The sequence below is a fragment of the Agelaius phoeniceus genome, chromosome Z (genome assembly GCF_051311805.1).
Source record: "Agelaius phoeniceus isolate bAgePho1 chromosome Z, bAgePho1.hap1, whole genome shotgun sequence".
Taxonomy (NCBI): Eukaryota; Metazoa; Chordata; class Aves; order Passeriformes; family Icteridae; genus Agelaius; species Agelaius phoeniceus.
Window position 1 is genome coordinate 82,927,673 of NC_135303.1, and position 20,141 is coordinate 82,947,813.

Genomic DNA, 20,141 nt, shown 5'->3' on the forward strand with positions numbered 1-20,141 from the left:
CACATTTCACAGTAGTGTCTCTGAGCCTTTGGAATACATGAGGTATATTTGTTCCCCTCAGGCATGTCATGCTATGACTGGGCTTTGTGAGCATTTTGCAGCCCTTGGCCACATACTGGGCCTTTTCCAAAGCCTCCTGGGGACACTTTTAATTATGAACATGTAAGAATTGATTGTAGCTACCTGTGCCAATGTCTCAACAATCAGCAAATCCTGCCACTACAGTATCAGATTGTGAAGTGCTTCCACACCTCTACAATGGCAAGCTGCAAAAGGAACTTCCTCCAGCAGAGAAACCCTGAAGGTGTGAGCACAGCATTGCTTTCAACTACTGCACCCGAGATGGAGCATGGTAACAGAAGGAATGAGGGTGATAAAAGTTCTGAAGTATCTGCAGTACACACAGGAGAGGAGGTACATACCAAATCTTTGATGTTAATGGGACATTTGTGCTCACACAGGAGTTGAACTGCCTGAAGACACCCACATGCAGCTAAAACAAAATTAAATTAAATTTAAAAAAACAAGACAACTGTGAAAGTCCATTAAACCCCAATTTCAAAATTTGTGTCCCACACTTCCACTTGCAATACTGCAGCATTGCAGTGGGTTACAGAAAGAAATTTTGGCTGATAAGTTAGGAATATCAAGCACAACAAAACAGTACAAACTTTCATCAAAGAAGTTACCTGCATAATGTAAAGCTGTTTTCCCAGAATTGTCAGTGGTGTCAGCTGGGCATTTACTCTGCACAATACGGAAAAGGAGAAAAGGCAATTAGAGAGACACAAAGAAAATAAAACATATCTTTTATATAGACAGAGTGCTAACATCTTTGCAAAAATATTTATGTGCTGCTTCAGAGAAGAACACTGAAGGAAGGTACAACTTCTCTCTCTACCAATCTGGTATTTCCTGTCTTCACACCAAATTATATTGAAGCTATAGGAAATCCTCATGGTTAAGAGAACTGTCCCTAAAAAATGTTACGGTTTCAGAATAATTTAAGTCAGTAAATAAAAAAGTAAATAAATACATAAATAAATAAAGTAATAAATAAATCAGTAAATAAAGTCTCTTTTGCTTCAGATTTTTTTTTTCTTTTTAACATTAGAGTAAAAGCTAAAGCAACCATGTCCTAAGGCAATTTGTCCTGCATTTCATAGAACCATGCCAAAGTTTAGATTAGAAAAGACCTTAAAAGATCATCTTGTTCTACCTCCCTGCCATGGGCAGGGACATGTTCCACTAGACCAGGTTGCTCAATGCCCCATCCAACATGGCCTGCCAGGGATGGGGCACCCGGAGCTTCTCTGCTCAACCTGCCTCACAGTAAAGAATTTCTTCCTAATACTGAATCTAAACCTACCCTCCTGTAGTTTGAGCCATTGCCACTTGTCCTATCACAATATACCCAAGTAAAAACTCCCTCTTTGGTTTTCTTGTGTAGCCCCTTTAGATACTGAAAAGCAGCTCTAAGGTCTCCTTCTCTTCTCCAGGCTAAACACCACAGTCTTAGCCTTTCCTCACAGCAGACATGCTCCATCCCTCTTGATGACTTAAGTTTTAGCTTTCATATTATCCAGATTCTGTACTGCATTAGTTCATAAGTCTGAACTCCATATAGTGTTAGCAAGTTCTCTTCACAGTTTAGTTAGACAAAACAATCCTATTCCAAAGATTTCCAAGATGTCCAAGGACACTGTTGCAGCTTCAGGCCCAAAAAGTGCAAACAACAGCAAATTGAAGAGAGCAATCTTGGAGGATGGGACTTAATAACCTTAATAACCTGTGATGGGACAGTTAACCCCAATATTAAATGGACCAAAGATTTTTGTTTTAGTTACAGCAAAGAGAATTTTGGTTGGAAATAGCCATCATGATCATCAAATCCAGCTATTAACCCAGTACTGCCAAGTTAATCACTGAGACATGTCTCACATCTACACAGCTCTTAAATTCCTCCAGGTGAAGAAATTTTCTTATTATCCAACTTAAAGTTCCCTGGGTGCAACTTGAGGCCATTTCCTTTTCTCATTGTGATATGGTCTACCCTAAGCCTCCTTTTCTCCAGATTAAACGCCACCAGCTCCCTCAGCTGCTCCTGACAGGAGTGGCTCTCTAAGCCCTTCACAAGTTTCAAAGCTTTTTATTGGACAGTTGGTTGCTTTCATTTCCAGAAAACAAACACTGTAACTTTTGACTTTTACACGCAGCACTGTCTCCCACACACCTGTGATTATCTAGGAAAACAGGATCACATAGACCATTACATCGTGTAACAAAAATGTCATGATTCTGCCTGTGTGAAATAATTTTTTCCGCCTGTTTTAGCTCAACACCAGTCAGACATTCCTTGCACACACACTTTGATCCACAGAAGATAACCCTAAGAGCATGAAGTACTGGAGGATATGACCAACAGGTCTGCACTTAGAAATGTATTTATAAACCTCCATATTGAAATGAAAGCAGAAAAACACCAACAAAAGCAGGTCCCTGGTGTTGAGCACGGCTGGTTCTGAGCTGCCTGCGATGCCAGCAGCCACGGCCTGATGGCGACGTGGATCGGGGCTGAGGATAACCCTGGGCAGACCGCCGGCAAGGGGTGGAGGTGAGAATCAGTGAAACTGGACCCTGCATTGTCAGACACTGACCTAGGTCAGTCCCCGGACAGCTGGAGAGCCCTGAGGCAACCAGGGAAAAACAATCTGGAGGCTGGGATATAGGATCTATTCTTTATCTGCACCATCGTGTTCCAGCAGGGTTGTTAATCATTATTTCATCTGTATTCTCAGTCTGTATTCATTATTTTATCTGAGATCTGATAACTCCAAACTTAGAAAAATCTGTTCTGTTTCTCTGATCACCACCATGAAAACTTACCTGTATTTCTGAAATGAAAATGGACAATGTCTTTGCTTACTAACACTCACCTTCAACACAATGAGACTTTTCTGTTCATCTTCACTTTTGTTTTTCTTATTTTCTCTCCCCATTCTTTCAACTCCCTTTGTAACCCCTCACTGTCCTTTACCTCATTTTACTGAAGATTCTATTATTTCCATATGATTTTTGGATCTAAACTACTTTGTTTTCATCTCTTTTTTATTTTAAACTTGAAAATGTTTCTATGGTGAACAGACAGAAAGCATTCCAGTGGAACATTATCAGAATTCCCCCAGAAGTGAAAAACCTTTTCCCCTGTAACTCTTAATCCATCCTAATTCCAAGTCGTCCAAACACACAGACAAAACACAGGAAGTTAAACTGAAGCTACAACTACTTGAAACCCAACCAAGCTATGTCAGAGCAGCTGGACATAGAAAACTGTATTTGCAGACCACTCAGGGAAGATACACTGTTTTCTATCATCCATTCACAGTGCCTACAATGTCCTTAAGCTCTTTATGTTTAAACTCGTGATGCACCTCTCTTGATGCCAAGGAGATAGAACAGTATAGAAGTGTGGTGCAGATTATTAGCATAAAATGAGTCTAATGAAAGCAAACGAAAATTTAAAAAATCAAAATCAATTTGATTTTTCTTTTACCTGAAGTAACCTCTTAATGCAATCAGGGTGGCTATTCTTTGCTGCAAGATGTAAAGCACTGTGCCCTAAAAGAATAAAAGCAAAGCAAATTAATTATTCAATCATGCCAAAGCACAGGAATAAAACCTTCCATGTCAAAGGAAAAATCTTGAATTATCTGTCTTGTTCCTATCACAACATAAAAAGTAAGGGTAGAGAAAATAAAGTAAAAACCTACATCAAGCAGAATGTCTTTACTACCTGTTCAGGCAAGTAACAGAATAATCTTAAAGTCTTAATTCATATAAAGGAGTCACACAAACATTGTATCAGACTACACCTAGGAAGAAGCAAGTCTAAAATTGTACATTATGTCTTGTTTCTTAGAAAACAATTTTCCAGTATTACACAGCCTCCCTTGCACACGGATGTCTGTCGGTGTCATGATTTTTGCTATTTGGCAATGAAAATGTACCCAGCATCAAGAGCAAAACATGCCAAATTCACCACCTACAAATATATTAAGTTTGTGTCACCCATGAAGTAGACACAGAAGACTCAAACACAGGCCTGCTTTGGTTTGCACCTCACAGATTTCCTATTCTCTATCAAATACAGGTCTGCATTGGTTTTCATTTAGCTGAATTCATGATGATTTACTGATTATGGATTTATGATGAAACACTGAAGTCTCTCCTCCAGCTTCATCTTACAGAGCATCTGAAAAATTGATGACAAGACAGCAAAAACAGAAATTATCCATGCAACTAAGAAAAGAAGGACCCAGGATTTAGTACTCAATAAAGACAAAGACACTTGTGACAGGAAGCTCTCATTGCAAATGGTGTGACTTTCACATAGAAGGATTTCACTAAAGAGTTGTGGGCTGACACTCTCAGGTGGAAGTAGGCAGGAAATCTTTTACTACACAAGTGATCAATAATTCATCAGGCAAGGTGAAGCATGAGTTTGGAATTATAGTCTGCATCATATATTCCCTTATCATTACATAAAATACGAATGCTTCTTCCACTACCACAGATACTTCTTTATATATAGAGGCAAATGATTCCCACATATGACAGAGATTCCCTCAGGCTGCAGTAAGTGGCAAAACAGAACTCATGAGCCCAGCAATTACAGATCATTACTGGAAAGACAGAATGCTGACAGGTCATCCAGGTGGCTGAGCTAGCCAGAGAAAATGCTGGGCACAGATTCTGAAGATGTGTCAACTGAAATCTATTAAGAAGAGTTTGCCAGTTTCAAATTCAGCTGCCATCACTCTCCTAGCAGAGCAGTAATTAAGCACAGGACTTTTCAGAACTGAGACATCATATTTAACAGCTCTCATCTCTGTTTCGGCCTGTATCAGCTGTTTTCACTGTGTCATAATCCTGAGGAATTGTCTTACTGCAACTCCTGTAAAGTTAATGGGATTAATAGCTTGGATAAACATGAAAGTAAAACTGAAGATCTTGATGCAACCTGTAATAATAAGAAGAGGTGGGGAGGATAATTATTTTCTTCTTCTCTTTTTTTTTCACTTAAAAATAACAATTTAAAAACATCAAGCAAATATTTTATATCTGGAGCCCACTACAAACACTGAAATTTATAGCATTAGGACAAAAGATTTTAAGGACTTTAGATTCTGAATTCTGCGTGCAGGAAAGCAAATATACTGAAACCTGCAAGTGTTACAACTGCTTTTCCTACAGGGTGTGTGGGGAAAAGCAAAGTTGTCAAATCTGTGTTTTCAGTCTGCACATCAATGACTATGTAAGCAAATTGAGTGTATCATGCTACTGGTATAGAGAGACATACCTGCACCATCTTGGGCTGTCACATCTGCACCATGTGTCACCATGATCCTGAGGCACTCTGCATGCCCTTTCGTGGCTGCCAGGTGAAAACTGGAAGAGAGCATTTACATGTCTTTTATTATTATTAAAATATCTTTTCTCTTTCATTCACTAACTTCAAACTGGCAAATTCTTTCCTCCCTGTCCTTAGATCTTTTGGTATCCTTCCATTTCCTCCCAGGAAGATACAGCTCTGTAAGTGAGATGGCACATCAGAAAGACTTTGTAGTCATACTTCCATACTGCAGGTCAGACAATGTGTTCATTTTGGGACCCTTGTTACAAGAAAGATGTTGATGTGCTGGAACATGTCCAGAGAAGAGTAACCAGGCTGGCAAAGATTTGAGAACAAGTTATATGAGGAGCAGCTGAAGGAGCTGAGGATGTTTATTCTGGAGAAAAGGAGGCTCAAGAGGGACCTTATGACTCTCTACAGCTGCCTGACAGGAGGGTGTAGCCTGCTGGGGGTTGGTCTCTTCTCCCAGGTAACTCAGGATAGGATGAGATGAAATGGCCTCAAGCTGCACCAGGGGAGGTTAGATTGGGCATGAGGAAAAATTTCTTGACTGAAAGGGTTGTCAAGCACTGGAAAAAGCTGCCCAGGGAGTTGGTGATGTTACTATCCCTGGAAGGCTCTTGGACATACTTAAGACACAGGCAGATGTGACACTGGTGGAGGAACACTGTTTAGTGGTGGATGTGGGTTGCTGGGTTAATGGCTGGACTGAATGATCTTAGAGGTCTTTTCCAACCTGAACAACCCCATGATTCTATGATTTTACACGGGCTGCCGTCTCATCAGCTCATATCATATACTTTATGTACATCTAGTCTCACACAATTTCTAGACTTATGTCCCTAGTGATATAATACCACCCCAAAGAATGCCTGGGCTTGGGGAATTAATAAAGAAAACAATCATAATAACTGACTTTGTTCTAGATATTTTAGTCAGAGTAGTCAGATTTAGTCAGATTTAGTTAGATTTTCCCCTTTCAGTGGACAAAATTTAGTTCCTCTAAAACATGATTCTGCATTTCCTTAATTAAACTACCTCAAATTGTATTTCTGCATTGTCCTTTATAAAGCTCATATTTCCTTTGTGTATGGGTGGGGGAAAACACTTTACTCTGAGTATCACCTGGAGAAATCAAAGCTACTGAATATTTGCGAGATTGTGCCAGAGATGTATTTTTCCACTTGTGGTTTTGCTGTTCACCTCAGCACTTGCTTGCTTAAACAGTGTGAAACTGCAGACATTACCAACCACACCATGGCAGGATGCACTTCCAAGCATCAATTACCTAAGATGTAATTACAGAACAAACCAAAGAAATTATACTGAATTCAAGCCTTTTTACAGCTGAGATTTTATGTTTGACATCCTCAGGCTGGGCACATCAACATTCACAGAAACAGTGCTACAGAGATGCTGCTGACTTCATTTTGCCCTGAAGCAAAAATGAAGGGAAAGCTTCTGAAAACAGAGAAGTTTATATCCTCCTGATGCATGACATACCAGTGCTGTCAAGTTTTAAGATATGGGCAGACATCCTGCTACCCATGTGAGTCCTACCAACATCAGCCTGACGCACACAGAGCAGTTTTTTCAGTGGGAGTTACATAAAACAAAAATTAAAGACAAAACACTTCTAATTACTATTTCTTTGTGTGTGGAAAGTTAGAACTGTCATCAAATGTGCACCAAACTGAAAAAGCCAGTATTCCTGGGATGCTTTCTAATATCTTTTGAAGGAGGTATTAATTTTTTAAATTTTGCACCCCAGTGTAAAAGGGATTTTCTTCTGGAATGTAAAAGAAACATCATAAATCACAGAGCCACATCAACTAATATATTTAGGAGTTTATATTTTGAACAACTGCTTCCTTTAAGTGTTAAAGCTAACACTGAAAGTTCAGCCTAACCAGGGAAACTTGGAACAACAGGCAGGAATGAAATGGGTATTTCAGACACAGAGTCTGTGAATGACAACACCATGTTTCTCTAAGCCATAGACTTCTTGAAAACTCAGCAGAGAAAGAGACCTACAGACAACATCTCACAAAGAGAGGAGAATTAATCAAAACAGGAGAAGTCCTGGAACAGAATTGTCTACCAAGTACAGCAAACACCTCACTTTCTAGGAGGAGTCCTTCCTTCTACACTGGATGCTGCTGATTGCAAATGGCAGACAGGCAGCACTTAAGCCTTTCTCTGCAAATATAAAAGCATTCTGTGTGTTCATCCTGTGAATTCTACTGCCATAATCAAGCTGAAGAGTTAACACGTCCAGGAGCACAAGCAGGGCTGCTGCTGTCTGTTCTCCAGTCATTCAAAATCAAAACTTCATGTACTTGGTGACCAATGCAAAGTTGTGTAAACATTCTTTGGAAGAAATGGTTTCTCAGGCTCTGGGAAAATGACTGGGGGAGGGACACAAGAGGAGTCTGACAAATTCCAACACCTCTAATTTAGCCAGCACAACATACCAGCAAAATACCAAAACATGTTCTGATACATTTGTGTAAACACAAAATACAATCAAATTCTCTTATGTATTAGGAAGACTGTGAAACACACACTTGGCTAACTTACATTTGACAATATTCATAGTAATAATAAATACCTGAATAATAATAACTTGGCTAAATCTGGGGCACTGAGATTTTACGGACAGACTTTGTAGTACAGCGCCAAATGCAACATGAACACGCAAGTGCTAAAGAAGTTTTATTTAGGTAAAATCTGACTGTAAAAAAATATCAGAGAAAATTAAAAATAACTCTTTTCAGGCTATGCTCCTATGAACACATGAATCCCACCAACAAAAACAATTCCCATGGCAGTTCTCAACAAGTCATCACACACGCAGATGTTTTATTTCACAAAGAACGGCTTGCTGTGTGTCTCCTCTCTGCATCCTTTTTCTGGTACTACCTCTAACATAAACCTGTGGTGAGATATTTTTTTCTTAACAGTCTCAAAGCAATTGGAAGGGAATGGGGGATATACTTAACTGCTGATTTAGTAAACAGAGTCCTGCTCTATAGAGAGAACAACTCCAGAATGGAATGAACCTATCACAGTCATATTAAAGCTAAACTATTAGTGTTGGACAAACCCTCCCCCTTAAGAAGCAATTCTGATTTTAAAGTTAATAGCCCCTGCTTTGGTTTGGGGTTTTTTTTGTGTCGGTTTTGTTTTTTGGGGTTTTTTTTTGGTTTTTTTTTGGAAGGTTTTTTGAAGTTGAAAAAATCCAAACAAACAAAATAGCCGACTCAAACAAACAAAGAAAAACCCCAAACCCAAACACTTGAGTAGTAAATACTGAAGAATCCTATATAGCAAGGCAGGCTCTTGAAACAAAGAAGACTGCAGACAGTCATTTCAGAATAATTCCTAACAAGCTACATAATTTCCTAAAATACTTGAGGCAAAAACTGCAGGTTTCCAAATACTGGAGTTCTCACCATCTGGACGCCTTAAAGAGTGGTGCATTTTACTTGCATCTCCTATGAATAAACTTTCCTTGATATGAAAGCAAACAACTTTTCCTCCCATTTCCTGGTTGTGCAATGACTTAGGTACACAAAAACAAACACGTAAGACTTCATTTGGACCAAGGGCCACACTGAGGGTTGGATTCTCATTCAGCTGAAGATCCCATTACAACAAAGTTCATTTTCCCTTCACAATAGGTAAGCCTGTTACTGCCACTTAGAGCTACGTCTTGATAGCTCAGCCTGAACTGTTTTGAGATAGATTACTTTTATTGCTGTAAAACATTTCTGTTCTTCCTGAGGAGCAGGATGGTCTCTTTTTGTTTTATCCAGACGTTTCAGTGAGCAGAGGAGCAGCTACCATTCCCAGTGATTCAAGACCCACCTCTGCAGCAGATAGAAGATCAGTAGGTTGACACTGCTTTTTCCTACTGGGAATGTACAGGTCTCATATTTATTCAGTACTTAACAAGAAAAGGTGAAAAATTATGTTAGTTGTGAAGGATGCAAAGCCCAGTTGGAATAAACAGACTTTTAGAGTGAAAGTGAATTCATTTCATGAGGTTCAGGTTCAACTGAAGGATATCACCTCAAAATCTTGTCAGGACCTCAAATTTCTTGACCTGAAATGTTACTCAAATAAAAACCCTACATTGATGGAGGCTTTTTATGATGCTTGCTGCCTGAACAGAGGACACAGCTGTGTATGACATCCCTGAACTACTCTGAAGCAGCAGATTTTTTACAGATAGATGTCAATGGGTGAAGCACTTACATCTGTCCTAAACAGCCCATGCCTTATTGAGGACAAATGACCTTTTTCCCATTTTGGTCACAATATTAAACCAGCAAGGGAATGAAGACTTCTTTAACCAGCATCTGACAGACAAAGTACAAGAGTTCAGACAGAGCCAGTCTTTGACAAAAGACCAAGAATGAGTGTTTCCAAAAATTATTTAAATGTCAGTCTAACTCAAATGAAAAAGGACTGTAATTTTTACCACTCAGTTCACATAAAACTTTTCTTTACAAATCATTACACCATAAGTAGAAAGAAATAATCCACATTTAGGGGTTAGACTTGTAAAACTGTAGCTGATGGCAATTGCTAAGGTGGTATTAGCAGTAAGACATGGCTCTGCTAAATTCAGGTTCTCTTCTTAACCATTTGCAGAGCTGCTTCCTGCAAATCCTCTTACTGAATGGTATTTTGACAGCTGGCTTAAAACAACTGGGTGGTCCATATATCTAGGGGAAGTGCTGCAAAAGTAAAGAGAAACGTGATAAAATCAGAAAAAAATAAATATCAAGTCTTAATTTAAGACAATAACCTTCTAACAAAGAAATTATCATTTGCAAAAAGAAAAACGGGGTGGGGGGGGGAAAGCAGAATTACACCCAATCAGAGGGTTCAACCTCTGTTTGGCAAGGTCATGCTCCAGAGTTTTTTCTGGGCAGAATTAGCATACTCTGTAACAGATTTTCTCCAAGCCCTGAAAGCACTTCAACACACTACTTACCAAAGTCCAAAGCCAATAAGGAATTTGGCTGAACTATGGATGCTAAGTGAATATTGTATTTGCTATTTCCTATTATGACAAACATGGAAACCAGTCAAACTTATATGCAAGTGTATAATACTATTGTTCTCTGCAATTTCAATCTGAGTGCTCTGAAAATATTTTAAGTGCAATAATGTTTGAAAAACACTATGAACTCATATACACTCATTGTCAAGGTTTATTTTGAGTAAAAACATCCCTCCCCAAGGCAGATCATTCTTCTTCATTTTCTAATGGATGTCAACCCTTTGTTGACTTTTAAAAAGTCTAACTTGCCTTCCAACAATTTGATGATTTATAGTTTCCCCACCAACCAATACCTTCACACAAACAAACAAGAATGATAAAGATACAAAGCTGCATAGAGACCTTGTATTGCTAATAAAAAAAAAAAAAAAATAGAAAAAAATTGAATACATTTAAGCTTTGCTACTACCAGATCAGACAGCCAAGCAATTCACCAGCTACCTCAGCCACAAAGTGACTTACTGATAACCTGGCTGACTTTCTGAACTAACTGGAGCTTTTATATATTTTAGAAGCAGCACCTAGCTTACAATGCTATCCCTCAAGGCCTCAACTCCTCCTTCAATAACAACAGCTAAAATAAACACAGTAGATGAAATCCAGCTTTTGGTTGCTTTCCGTCACAGGCTGAGTGGCAGAAGCACCAAGACCTGGTCTGAAGGAGAAAGGGCCACAAGTTACTAGAGCAGCACATTCTTTGCATGAAGAGAATAGCTGGTGTCACACAGGAGGAAGTCCAGTGTGGCCTCCTCTCACATGTAGCACCATGACCAGTCGCTGTAGAAGAATATGGTTTACTGATCGGTGAAGGGCTTGAGATTTTATCAGCACTAAAACAATTTTGAAAGTAAACCCTTTTCGACACACCTCAAACCTAATAATAGAGAAATTACCACCCTCAGATTAAATGATTGGGAAAGCTCCATAACAGTTCTGAGTGGGAGGTGTCTTCTGCCTTTCTCTGCAAGCCCTCTCTGGGTTGTGCTTTCTCCTTGCACCAGCAGAGGCAGGAAGGTAACTGTGTGGCTGGTGAGCTGGCACAGCAAACAAAACCAGTTGGAAACCAAAGCTGCCTTCCACTGCTTCATCACACAGCACAGAGGCAATCTGTTCATGAAAAATAAGGAGCAGCATGTAGAATTCACCTTTAACCTAAAATTAAACCATTAATGTTTTGCTATGAAAGTCAAAGGGAACTTCATCTTTTCCTGACTGCATTACCAAGATACTGTCACTCATTTGGGACAATATATGTTGTAGGTAGAACAAGTAATTTAGTTATGGAGGAGCCATACTGATGTCTGGCAGATCAGACTGTCTTAAAAGAAAATCAGACATCTACAGATAATCACTATCAATACTTACCAGTTCTTTGGGGATTTTTATTATTTTCTTTAAACAAATAAAAATTACAGCTTCACACTGCACCCATTTTACCTACTCCCAAGAGCAACTGTAAAAAATGTGGCTTTTCAATAATGGTGGCATTCCATATCATTATCTTGTCACTTGTATACATGCAGCCAGAAGAGTTCAAAAATTATCTTAGGAGGAAGAAAGGAAATACTTTTTGTTTTCAAATCAGAGCTGGCACCAGTACAAGCTGAGAAAATTATGTTTTTAGAGTTTTAAAACAGTCAGTCAATGAGTTGCTGCAAACAGCTTCTAGAGTGCAGTGCAAGATTTTAAGAAGTTGACAGAGGCGGGTATGGATTTACCAGGAGCTGTATGAGATTATTTTCCCCTCTCTCCCCTTTAGCACCAGCCACAGTAAAGTGAAGTGCTGCACACAGACTGTATCCTTCTATTTTAATATGAGATGGCATCTGCCCTGCCCCAGTACACACAGAACCCTCTGACAAAAATCCTGCATGCCCCTTCTGTGTAGCATGTATTTTAGGACAATTGTCAAAAAACCAACAAAACCAAAAAACCCACCACTGAAACCAAAACAATGCAGTTTTCATATGAAGTTTCATATATGAAACCAAAACAATGCAGTTTTCATATAAAGTTTCCATCTTTACATCATAGCATGAAAAGTCTTGTTTCAATCATACACACCTCAAGCTATAGGACATTAATAAAAGGCAAGCCTCTTTAATGGCTGTTTTCTTGTAGAAAAGAAGCAATTGCGTCATTCAACAGAGGAGCTGGCAAGCTACAGACTCCTGATTTTAGCCTTCAAACTCAGCAAAATATCCACCCAGCTGCTCTTCAGAGAGATTTCTGGGATCCCCAGCAGCTTTATACTTTTCATTCTCAGGTTGTGCTCTAGCAGTTCCATTTTCACATACAGTTTTCTTTGGCAAACTCTATTACCACATTAACACAAACTCCCACTTCAAGTCTGAAATGTATGGACTTTCCTTCCATGTACCATTAATTGTAAACACAAGTGCTCACAATTTAGATTTACCACATAAAGTTTCTTGAACAGTGTCTATTTTAAAATTCCTCAGGAACTAATGTCAGCGAAATGCAACAGTGATTCTGCAAGCAGAAGCTTCAAGGCATTCCTAGATGTTGACAGAAAGTCTGAAATTTAGACATACTTTTTTTATTTTTGGAGTAGTAAAAATTAGTACTTTTTAAAGTAGTCCTTTCTAAAAGTAAAAAAAAACCCAAAAAATTGAGTTGTAGGGTAGAAAAATAGCAAAGTATGACAAATGATGAAGTCTCAGAAAGCATAAAGAGCCCAGAAATCTGTGCAGCGTGGCCTGAGCCTCCAAAGCCAAGGAAGGCAGACAAGTAGGGAAGATTACTTCTGATAGTTTCTTTAAGACCACATCCCATGTATAAAGTCCAAACAGGTGCTCAGTTACCTTCTCAGTATTCATGCCCAATGGCACAACATCTTTTTAGCACAGCATGAAATCCCTGAGGATGTGCCCAGGTAAAGATGACTTTCTTCCAGAAGCTGGGTAAAACCAGCTAGCCATGTTCAGTCCTTTCAAGGCCCAACAGAGTTCAAAGTCAAAATTAAGCCCAAAGATGAGAGCAACAACTACATAGTGCAACACAACTCACTTGGTGTTGCTGCCTGTGGGTCAGCAATTGCTGATAATCACCTTTGTATATGGAAAGTCATGAACATTAGAGCAATTTAATCCCGAACCATGTTGGCCTAACAAGAGGCCAGGAAAAGGCTCAAAAGAGGAAGAGCAATTGAGTAAAGGTTAATCTAAAGCAAATATTTTCGTAGTGTGAAAATCCAGCAAGACTTAAGAACTGCATCTAGTTCTCCAAGAACCGATGAGCAGAAATATCCTTATGAACCTGAGGGATACTGACAAGTGATAGCTCAGGATATGTTGTCCTTGATGTTTCTGTACCTTTTAGGTTCATAATACTTCCCATCTCTTCAGATTTGAAGCAACTGTTTGGATGTGCTTATTTTTTTATTAAGCTGCACAAAATGAACTTGTACTTCATGGGATATTCGCAAACCAAGTGCAATAACATGTACTCATAGTAATCACTCTACTTGTAACACATTCAAAGACCACTGGTTAATATGACCACTTCATATTTTTTTAGAAGAAACTCGTTGGATTATTATGGCAATATACTTTTTATTTTGTATTTCAGAATAATTATACTACTTAAGATTCCATATACTGGAAGACAACTAGGGGCTGGGCCACAGGCATGTGCAACTTCAGAGCTTTTCTGAATTTTTCATTTACTTTCCAGCTACCTTTCAGCAGTTTCCTAACACAGGACTGTAAAGAAGGTAGCAGAAAACAGAGTGAAACATAAATCTAGTAAATAAGCAGCCACCAGCACAGTCTACTGCCTGAGACCTCAGTTTGAAGTTAAAAAAAAAAACTTAAGTAAATTCAGCATTTGCACATTGCTCTGTTTCGGCTGTCTGCTCCCCTTCCTAGATTAGAGTACATTTTTATGCCAGTAACAGCCAGTGGGTATAATTAAAATCTACACATACAGCTCATTTGGTTGCATAAATCTTTGAAAAACATGTAAAACAACTGCAGCCCATCATGTAGATATAAATCTGAAAAACAACTGCAGCCTTAACCCTGTCCCCCCCAGCCTTGAAGAGGTTGATTCTGGCCCAACCCATGAGAGGCACGCTTCCCTCATGGCTCTCCTGCCAGCTCAGATGGGACAAGTGCAGGGAGCAGGCACAGCATTCCCCACGGGAAACTGGGGCGCTGGGTTTTGCCTCCACATGAGCCAAACTGCAGCTGTTTCAACCCAGGCATACAAAAACTCCCAATCATCCAGGCTCTCCTCTGATCCAAGCAACTGACAAACATGTTGAAAGCCAGCCAGGTCTGGCAAAATCTGGGTGTTTGGCAACTCTGCAAATGGAGCTGCATCAACAGGGAATTCCAGTGGCTGCCTCATGCTGCAGTACAGGTTTGGCCAATCCTGCCTGTAGGCAGGAGGCTCACAGGCTACCCAAACATGAGTACAAGGGCCCTTCAGAAGAGGATTTGCTTCCCTCTGAGATGACAGTCCCACTAAAAGACAATGAAATACAAAAGCTCTTAACAATAGCCATCAGCTGTGTGAAAAGCAAATTTAGAACAGAAGACACAAGCTGGCTCAAGAAATTGCAGACTGGTTGTTTTGTATTTGAACTTCAGATATCATCTGCATGAAGCCCCTTGCATGTAAGACGCCAAATCCATTGGGATTCTTAATGCTCAGAGAACTTTATATGGAATAGGGAGTTTGTTTTTTAAATACATGGAATTTGTTTGATTTACAACATAGGAAATCACTAAAGAGATAAAGTAAAAAGTTTAGGATCTTTGGAACTGAAATACAACTAAAGATGATTAATTTCTGTCTCTTCAGAAGATGGCCTGGTTTTTTTTCCCTAATAACATGAAGCTACAAAAATGCTAAAATAGCCTATAAAAATTACTTTAAAAATGACAGAGCCTGGATGCTGTTGATTTCAAATTCTGTCAAAAGTGTAGGCAAGAACTAAAAACTGGATCATGAAATTTTCCAACTCCAGTTGGAAGGGTCAAGTGAGGGGTCAAAACCATCAGAAATGGTCTACACAGTTTCAGTCAAGAGCCAGGAACAAACCACTATCATGAATTCCCCTGCATGGATCTCATTTAAAAGCCTGCATGATTGTCAATGGTGCTTGTAGGCAGTGTGGATTTTTTCATGTATTGCCATGATTTGATTATGAAATCAAAGTTAAGTATTGCTCCGCTGTTGTGGAGATAAAAGCATTCCCTCTCACCATACATGAACAATCAGCTCATACTAAACATAATAGAAAGTTAATTAGCCCAATTTAGTATCCTGGCAGTGGACACATTAATCCAACCATGGCCTAGCATTTCCGAGCATTTGTCTAAAGTTGAAAGCAATTTTTCAGGAAACTTAATATCAACATCTTAATTAAATTATATCCCTAGCAAAGCTGCAGGGCAGGGGAGGGGACAAAAAAATGAACAATCATGATTTAAACCTAAAAAAAAACTTCAAAAAATATTTAGAAAGACAAAAGCTTTTACACCCAGATCTCCCATGGAAATAAAACTTCACAAGACATTTTGGAATAAGAACCAGATTTCAGTCGTCTGTTGGATAGAGATAAAACAAAGGTTGAGATCCCTGTGGTCTTTCTTACTTTGTCCATGTTCAGAAACCTAGACATTATTGCGACCATCAGAAATTAAATACTGCGATAAAAGTAATTTTTTTTTTCTCAGAGATCAAATCAATGTACAGCTCTCCAGCAGCCTGACCCTTGCATTTGTGTGCATCTACATGATGCACTTTTACAGCCCATTTCTCTACCTGGGCAGCGATTTCTTGCCACATTTCAGCAGCCCAGATGGGTTTCCCTCTGCACTACCAATTGCTCCTTTTCTGTCAGTCCAGACACAACCACAGAGTGTTTGCCAACATCCACAAGTCAGTGTAGAGGTAGGGCACTGTTCATTTCTCTCATTCAGCAATTTATAAAGCCAGCAGGCTTTATATATAAAGCTCTGCAACCTGTGCTTCAGTGCCCCCCACTTCTGAGGCAGCTCAAACCCCTTCATAAACTCCCAGAATCTCCTTCTCAGCTGGGGTGTAGCTGGCCTCAAATCCTCTGTATCCCAGACTCCAGAAGCCAAGAGGTTATCCTCGAGTCTCTTGGGGTCCCTTCTTCCCTAGGCTCAAGGAAGGACCATTCTCCCTGGCTGCAGGGTACAGCACATTCCTCACATCCTGCCCCGTTCTGACTGGCCTAAGGGCTTCTGCATGGGCACTCTCCTGCTTAACTTGTTCAAAAATTTCTTGTTGGTCAGGGCTCCATGACCAACATGCTTCCCTGTCACTTGACCGAGAGGGCTGACAGTCTGACTATGCTCTGGAATATGCATTCTCCAAACCCCACAGTGCCTAGGAAAGTCTGCGCCTCCTTCAATCTAGCTGGCAGGGACAGAGCTGCTATTTTGCTGGCCACACCTACTGGAACTTAACAACTTCTGTCCTCCCTTTTTACTCCTAAAATGGAATTTCCTGAGCAGGTCCCTTGACCTTACTTTGCTCTATGGTCTGCAGGGGAAGCCGCGTGAGGAGCAGCTGAGACTGACAGGACACCTCATTGCAGTTACAACACGCTCACAAGTGAGAGCAAACTGGGGGCAGGCACTGATCTCTGCTCTGTGGAGACAGTGACAGGACCTGAGGGAATGGCCTGAAGTTGTGTCAGGGGAGGTTTAGGTTGGGTATCAGCAAAAGGTTCTTCCCCAGAGGGTGGCTGGGCACTGGAACAGGCTCCCCAGGGCAGTGGTCACAGCACCAAGCCTGACAGAATTCAAAATGTCTGGACCATGCTCTCAGGCACATGGTCTGACTCTTGGGGTGTCTGGTGCAGGGACAGGACTTGGACTTTGATGATTTTTATGGGTCCCATCCAACTCAAATTGTTCATCATTCTATGTTTTCTTCCAATAGCTTCTTTTAAGGTAAATATTATTACATAGAAGGAAACATTCTCTCTCAAAGGTAATTAAAACATTATCTACTTTTCAAAAAGTGATGTTTTTCATGTGACTTGTCCCCACCTCCTTATTCAGTAAGATCCAAAAGGAAGAAAACAAAAATTAATATTATGTACATAATAAATATCAAGTATTTGCAGTTGGAATATGCTCCAAAATTTATTTTTAGTTCAGCCTCCAAGGCATTAAGAGTCTCTTTCAAATGAAAATATGTCTTTTCTATTAACTGCTATTGGCAGTAGTTTTGTGAAAGAGTCCTTAAAGCACAAATTTGCAGAGGTTTCTAAAGCTTTTTTGTACCATTGTTAGAGTAATTTTATTGAACAACAACTGATTCGATTGCAGATTAAAAAAATGTACAGAGATCTATTGTTTCACTTAATAGCCAAAAGCATTTAATTCTAGTTTAGTACCTTGCAGAAACATGCAAACATGGCAGTAATGGACTGGCACACTGACAAAATAACTTCAGGACAAGGAAGTGCTACCATTTATACACTGTAAATCCTTTCCAAAATCATTCCCCCACCCCCATCCCTCCACTTCCCCTCAATAATGGCAGTAGCTTCTTAAAATAACAGCCCATTTGAACACTTGATCTTGTGGAAAGTGCAGCACATGAATGAATCCAATCCGATCATTCCCGAAAGGGATCTTTTTGAAAGCCTTTTCTTTGTTAGTTTAAGTGGATTCAAATGATCAAATTCCAAGCTGGAAAGCCATGTATTTTTGTTTAAGGAAGCTGGACCAAAAGAAAAAACAACCAACCTATCTGGCAAAGTAAGACTACAATGACAGAGTCAGATTTCCAGATAGGTTCTATTACAACTATACTTGGCAATAGTCTGTGCTATGTGAGTGGGAGCAACAATGGAACTGTGTCAACTTATGCCAAAGGTGGATTTGCTCCATGGCCTTAAAAGTGATTTATTGTTTATAGAAAGAACTTAGTCAAAGGCAGGGTGACGGTGTGGAAAGTCAAGCAAGTCTTAAAAAACTATAATTTTATTACTCTGACAAGGTCTTTTTTAAGTACCTTTTTTTTAAAGAGATACTGCTGAGGAGTTAAACCTCCTAATGAAAATTTGTAAATATTATCTCTAAGAAATATCTACCTTAGTAGTAGATACCTTAAATTAATGAGGTACCTAGACCTCATTATTTTAAGTACCTCCATTTTATTGCCTGTCCACAAGTCACAAAATAAAGGACCTAAATGATAGGGATTAAAAAGGACACAAAGAGGAAATTTAGGAGGTAATGTCCAAAACTGGGCCACAGCTGGAGCACATCATAGCAGGACTCAGTGGGATGATACATACTGTACACAACAGGACCAATAAAGAATACCCTCAGAGCTGGTCTCTGTTCCTTTCAGCTCAAGTATTTTATAATAGGAAGCTATCTAATTATAAAATGAAAACTTAAAAGTACTTCTCTAAGCATGAAAAATTATCCTCTCCACATTCTGTTTAAAATAATAAACTATATTACTATATCTCAAAAATCTAGACAGCACTGTAAATTTTCTTTGTAGGGTTGTTAACAAAAAGACTGAGAAAGAAAAGTCTTAAAAGAAACACGTCACACCTTAAGGGTACAGACAACGATGGAGCTAACAAACCAAACAAAATATTGCAAAATATTGTAATTGTTTCTCCTTTTTGTTTTCAACCACATTCCAAAGTCTTTAATCACATTATACAGTCTGTTACATAATTGAATCCGCCACATTCTTCTGGTTAGTCAACTTCATCCTAACTAAGTAAACAAACACATCAATATGTACTCACAGGGATCAATAGAACACTCATCCAAAGAGCTCCCTTCACACATGGCACTGCAGACAACTTTCTAAAATGCAACCAGCAAACCACATGAGCCTTGTGAGGTTCAACAAGGCCAAGTGATGGTCCTGCACCTGGGTCGGGGCAAACTCAAGCACAAACACAGGCTGGGCATGAACAGACCCAGAATAGCCGTGCCCAGAAGGACTTGGGGTGCTGGTGGAAAAGAGGCTGGACATGAGCTGACAATGTCAGCTCACAGAAATCATACCCTGCTCTTCATCCAAATAATTCTGTGGGCAGCAGGTCAAGGAAGGTGATTCTGCCTCTCTACTCTGCCCTCATGAGAGGGAGCACTGGTCCATGCCATGTCTCTCCAGGCTGTAGACAGGAGTTTTGTGCAGGACAGTGTGAAGTGCTCTGAACAAATACAGGCAGATGATGTTGTTGCTCTTCCCTCATGCACCACAGCTGGGACACCACTGCAGAAGGCCAACAAATTTGTCAGCCATTATTTGCCTTTATTGAAGTCATGGAGCTGTCACCAATCACTGCCTTATTTCCATGTGCAAGGCTCATGAGAGGAGGCTTTGGGGAGACCTTGGAGCACCTTCCAGTACCTAAGACAGAAACTACAATAAAGCTGGAGAGGAGGGCATATAGAGATAGGACAAAGTGAGTGGTTTCAAACTGAAAAAGGGTGGATTTAAATGAAGTAATAAGAAATCCTTTACTGAGAAAGAGGTGAGGCACTGTAAGAGGTTGAGCAGAGAGGCTGTGGAAGAACCATGCCTGAAGTGTTCAAGGCTAGGTTGGACTGGGCTTTGAGCAATGTGGCCATATGTGGGTGTCCCTGCCCATGGCAGGAGGCTTGG

At 39.8% G+C, this 20,141-nt stretch overlaps 1 protein-coding gene across 3 annotated transcripts in view; it reads right to left on the reverse strand.

Annotated features, from left to right (window-relative positions):
• The window catches only part of RAI14 (retinoic acid induced 14), an 85,330-nt gene that overhangs the window by 14,440 nt on the left and 50,749 nt on the right, over positions 1 to 20,141 (reverse strand). For all 3 annotated transcript variants that reach the window (XM_077171213.1, XM_054652518.2, XM_077171212.1), the window contains 4 exons: positions 5,360 to 5,448; positions 3,554 to 3,618; positions 690 to 747; positions 423 to 493 (listed from right to left, as the gene is read on the reverse strand). In XM_077171213.1, the coding sequence (XP_077027328.1) occupies positions 423 to 493; positions 690 to 747; positions 3,554 to 3,618; positions 5,360 to 5,448 (283 nt within the window). The remainder of the gene's footprint in view (positions 1 to 422; positions 494 to 689; positions 748 to 3,553; positions 3,619 to 5,359; positions 5,449 to 20,141) is intronic.